Here is a 3,721-nt window from a genome sequence, read left to right on the forward strand (position 1 = left end):
GAGGTTAAGAATAGTATAGGAAATGGAGAAGTCAAAGAACTTATATGTATGACCCATGGAAATGAACTAAGGGGTGGGAGGAATGCTGGAGAGATGGGGGTGCAGCGCTGAGAGGGGATAAAGGGGAGAAAAAATGGGTCATCTGTAGTAGCATAATAAATAGAATACACTTAAAAATGATTGAGGTGGTTTTATTTAAGAAGGACATTGGAGCAGGAAGGGTAAGACAGATTCTGACCTAGACTCTTCACAAATGTTAGTATCATGAAAGACAAAATGAGCCCACTTAAATGCTCTAAGGGACACAGCCAAATGCAATGAAGGATCTTATATAGGGAAACAGCTGGGACATGGGGACCTATGTGAATACAGACTGCACGGTAGATGATAGTCTTACCTAATGGCTAAGTTACCCAAGCTTGACCATTGTGTTGCTGTTACATAGGAGAATGCACTTGTTGTACTCAGAAGACACATGTTGAAGTATCTAGAAATAAATGTGTCATATCTGCAACTTTCAAATATTTTAGATAAAACTATGGTTGTGTGAGTCTGCAAGTGTATGAAAGACAGAGAATGCAAATGTGGCAAAAATGTTAACAACTGGTGTGAATATAGGTGAAGGTTATAGAGGCATTCATTATACATTGCCAGAGGCCACCATTGATATTTTTATATAATTCTTTATAATGTTCTGAAAGTTAAAAAAAATGTACATCTTACAATATAAAAAAGAGAGAGAAAGGTTTATTGGATTTAGTAAACCAGAGGTCACTAGTAATCCTGGCAAAAGCTCTTTCAAGAGAGTGGTAGGAAGGAAGCTACTTGCCATGGGTTAAATAGTGAAAAAGACTGGCAAAGTACAGACAACAGCTTTGTCAAGAACTTTGCATATGAAAAGGAGGGCATAGGGGAATGGTAACTAAATGGAACCTGGAACAGGAGAAGGACATAAGCAAGTTCAGGGGCTGAAAGGAAAGAAGGTGGTTGATGGGCAAAGGGCCAGGAGGCAGGATCTTCAAGTATGTAAGAGGCAATGGATCCCACAGCCAGGTGCAAGAATTCTCCAGAAAGAGGAGGGAGGGACACTTGTCATGCTAACCCTAGAAGGAAAAAAGAAAGTGCACATGTGAAGTGCAGTCTGTCAACTGGGGGCTGGGCTTGCCTGCATCTTCCTTTTAAAGAAGGAAGTGAGGATTCAAAACCCTCAGAGACAGAAATGGACTAGGCAAACCTCTACCTTCAGACTACCAGTCTCCTCCAAAAGCCATTAGATAGGAAGGCATGAAAATTCCCAGACCTGATACAAAATCACCTTGGCCTGGAGTCAGAGTCCTAGAACAGACCTTATTGCTCTTCTGTGGGAACACCTTCCCTGGTATGTCTCTTGGATTTCCCTTTTGGCAACCCTGGCTCAGAAGTTTCCTCATAAAGTCTTCTTTACTTTTTCCTGTTCAACATCCCTGACTGCTACCAAGCCCTGAGTCACAGTGGAAGTATCAGAGACCACTTCAGTAAAAACAGCAGCTGTAACAGCAACAGCAGGCCACGGATACGGACTACTCAAATTCAGAAAACTTTGATAAGGAGAATTACACGTGGGAGGAGTTCTGCAATTACAGTTACAACGCTGACCTGCTCTTTTTGCCAGACACTGTCCCATGCCAGCCAGAATCTCTGGATATCCACAAGTATGCTGTGGTTGTCATCTATGCTCCGATCTTCCTGCTGAGCCTGCTGGGAAAATCCCTGGTGTTGCTGGTCGTCTTACACAGCCAGGTCAGCTGCTCTGTCACTGATGTCTAACTGCTGAATCTTTCCCTGGCTGACCTGCTCTTCACCCTGACCTTGCCTATCTGGGCTGCCTCCAAGGCACAGGGCTGGATCTATGACACAATCCTGTGCAAAATGGTCTCACTCTTGAAAGAAGTCAACTTCTACAGTGGTATTCTACAATTGGCCTGTATCAGCATGGACAACTACCTGGCTATTGTGCCTGCCACACACACACTGGTTCACAAGTGGCACTGGGTCAAGTTCATATGCTTAGGTGTCTGGACCATATCCCTGGTCCTGTCCCTGCCCGTCTTTGTCTTCCACAGGATGATCCACCCATCTAATTCTGGCCCAGTGTGCTATGAGGATCTGGGTACCAACACAACAAAATGTTGCACTGTGATGCAGAACTTTTGGCTTCTTCATGCCCCTGCTGGTCATACTGTTCTACTATGGACTCAGCCTGCACATGCTATTTCAGGCCCACATGGGGCAGAAGCACGGGGCCATGCAGGTCATCTTTGCTATTGTGCTCATCTTCCTGCTCTGCTGGCTGCCCTACAATCTGATCCCAGTGGCAGACAACCTCATGAAGCTCCAGGTCACCAAAAAGAACTATCAGTGCAGAAACAATATTGGTCAGGCCATGGATGCCACCAAGATTCTGGTTTCTTCCACAGCTGTCTCAATCCCCTCATCTATGCCTTCTTTGACCAGAAATCTCACCATGTATTCCTCTGGATGATGGCCATCCATGGCCTGATCAGCAAGGAATTCCTGGCCAAGTATGGCAAGCCATCCTTTGTTGGGTCTTCTTCAGGGAACACTTCTACTACCCTCTAACACCCCCATTCCTGGTGCAGCCCCACAAGGTTCCTCCCCTTTTATAAGCACCCAGGTCTCATGTCTACTGGCTATTCATAGTCTCTGTGTCAGAACAGCCCTTCATTGAGGGCACGGGAAGTTACTGAGGCCATAACCTTGCCAGGAGCCACTACGTGGTTGAGAAAGTCTGCCTTGCATCCTCACCTCTTATTGTAATCACCATGTCAATGGCTAGAGCTGTCCATCCTACCACTGAGCCCATAGCACTCTGTCCTCTGAGACATTTCAAAGACATGCTTTTAAGTGAGTTCAAAAAGTTCCCACCCTTGAGAGCCATTAGTGGCAAACACCACAGTTACTTCCTTGACTCTCCCTTTCCTTAACTGCTAGCAAAGTCTGCTTCCCTTGAGAGAGGTTGAAAATGACAGATACACACTTGCATGACTCCTTTAAGGTAGAAGTGGCATATTCTCCAGTTCTGACTAGGAAGACTTACAGGCAAGTGTGTGCTTGCTGTAAACCAGTGTCCTAGGAGGGAAAATGTCCTATTTGTAGTGTTCACCAAGTTATGTGTTATAAATGTTCCCACCATGGCAATTTCAAATGTGGTGGTGGTTAGCAACCAGTTCACAAAATTATAGAAAATGTAATCATCTGTTTTCATAAGCAGGTACAATCTGGCTTCTGCAAAACATTGCTTAAGAGGAATCTGCTGGGGCCAGGGGACTCCTGGAAAATACTTCTGATTAAATAAGAGAGGAATATACATTTCCACATCCTTGGATCTTGTATTTGAATATGGATATAGGATATATGTGGTGCTGAGGCAGCAATTTTGTGACAATGAGGCAAATAAACACACTGTGTGTGTGTGTGTGTGTGTGTGTGTGTATCAGTTAGGCTGATAAAGTCAGAGAATAAAAAGAACTTAAAATTGAATAGCCCAGACATAAACCTAAGTAAGCACAAGAACAAAACTGGTCCCTTACCTTACATTATATACTAAAATTAGCTCAAAATAGATTGAAGACCTAAACATAAGAACAAAAACTATATAACTCTTAGAATAAAACAAAGGGATAAAAGCTTCATGATATTGGATTTGGCAATGTTGTCTTGG

The 3,721-nt window shown here is 43.8% G+C and overlaps 1 protein-coding gene across 1 annotated transcript; it reads left to right on the top strand.

Annotated features, from left to right (window-relative positions):
* The first annotated feature begins 926 nt into the window (after positions 1 to 926).
* On the top strand, positions 927 to 2,619 carry LOC118975407 (C-X-C chemokine receptor type 2-like). The gene is given in 4 exon segments (XM_037029361.1): positions 927 to 1,022; positions 1,537 to 2,180; positions 2,182 to 2,438; positions 2,441 to 2,619. Coding segments are annotated over 4 exon segments (1,176 nt in total).
* The last annotated feature ends 1,102 nt before the right edge of the window (positions 2,620 to 3,721 follow it).

This window comes from Sturnira hondurensis, unplaced genomic scaffold (genome assembly GCF_014824575.4).
Source record: "Sturnira hondurensis isolate 20B ecotype Veracruz unplaced genomic scaffold, ASM1482457v3 Scaffold0000256, whole genome shotgun sequence".
Classification (NCBI taxonomy): Eukaryota; Metazoa; Chordata; class Mammalia; order Chiroptera; family Phyllostomidae; genus Sturnira; species Sturnira hondurensis.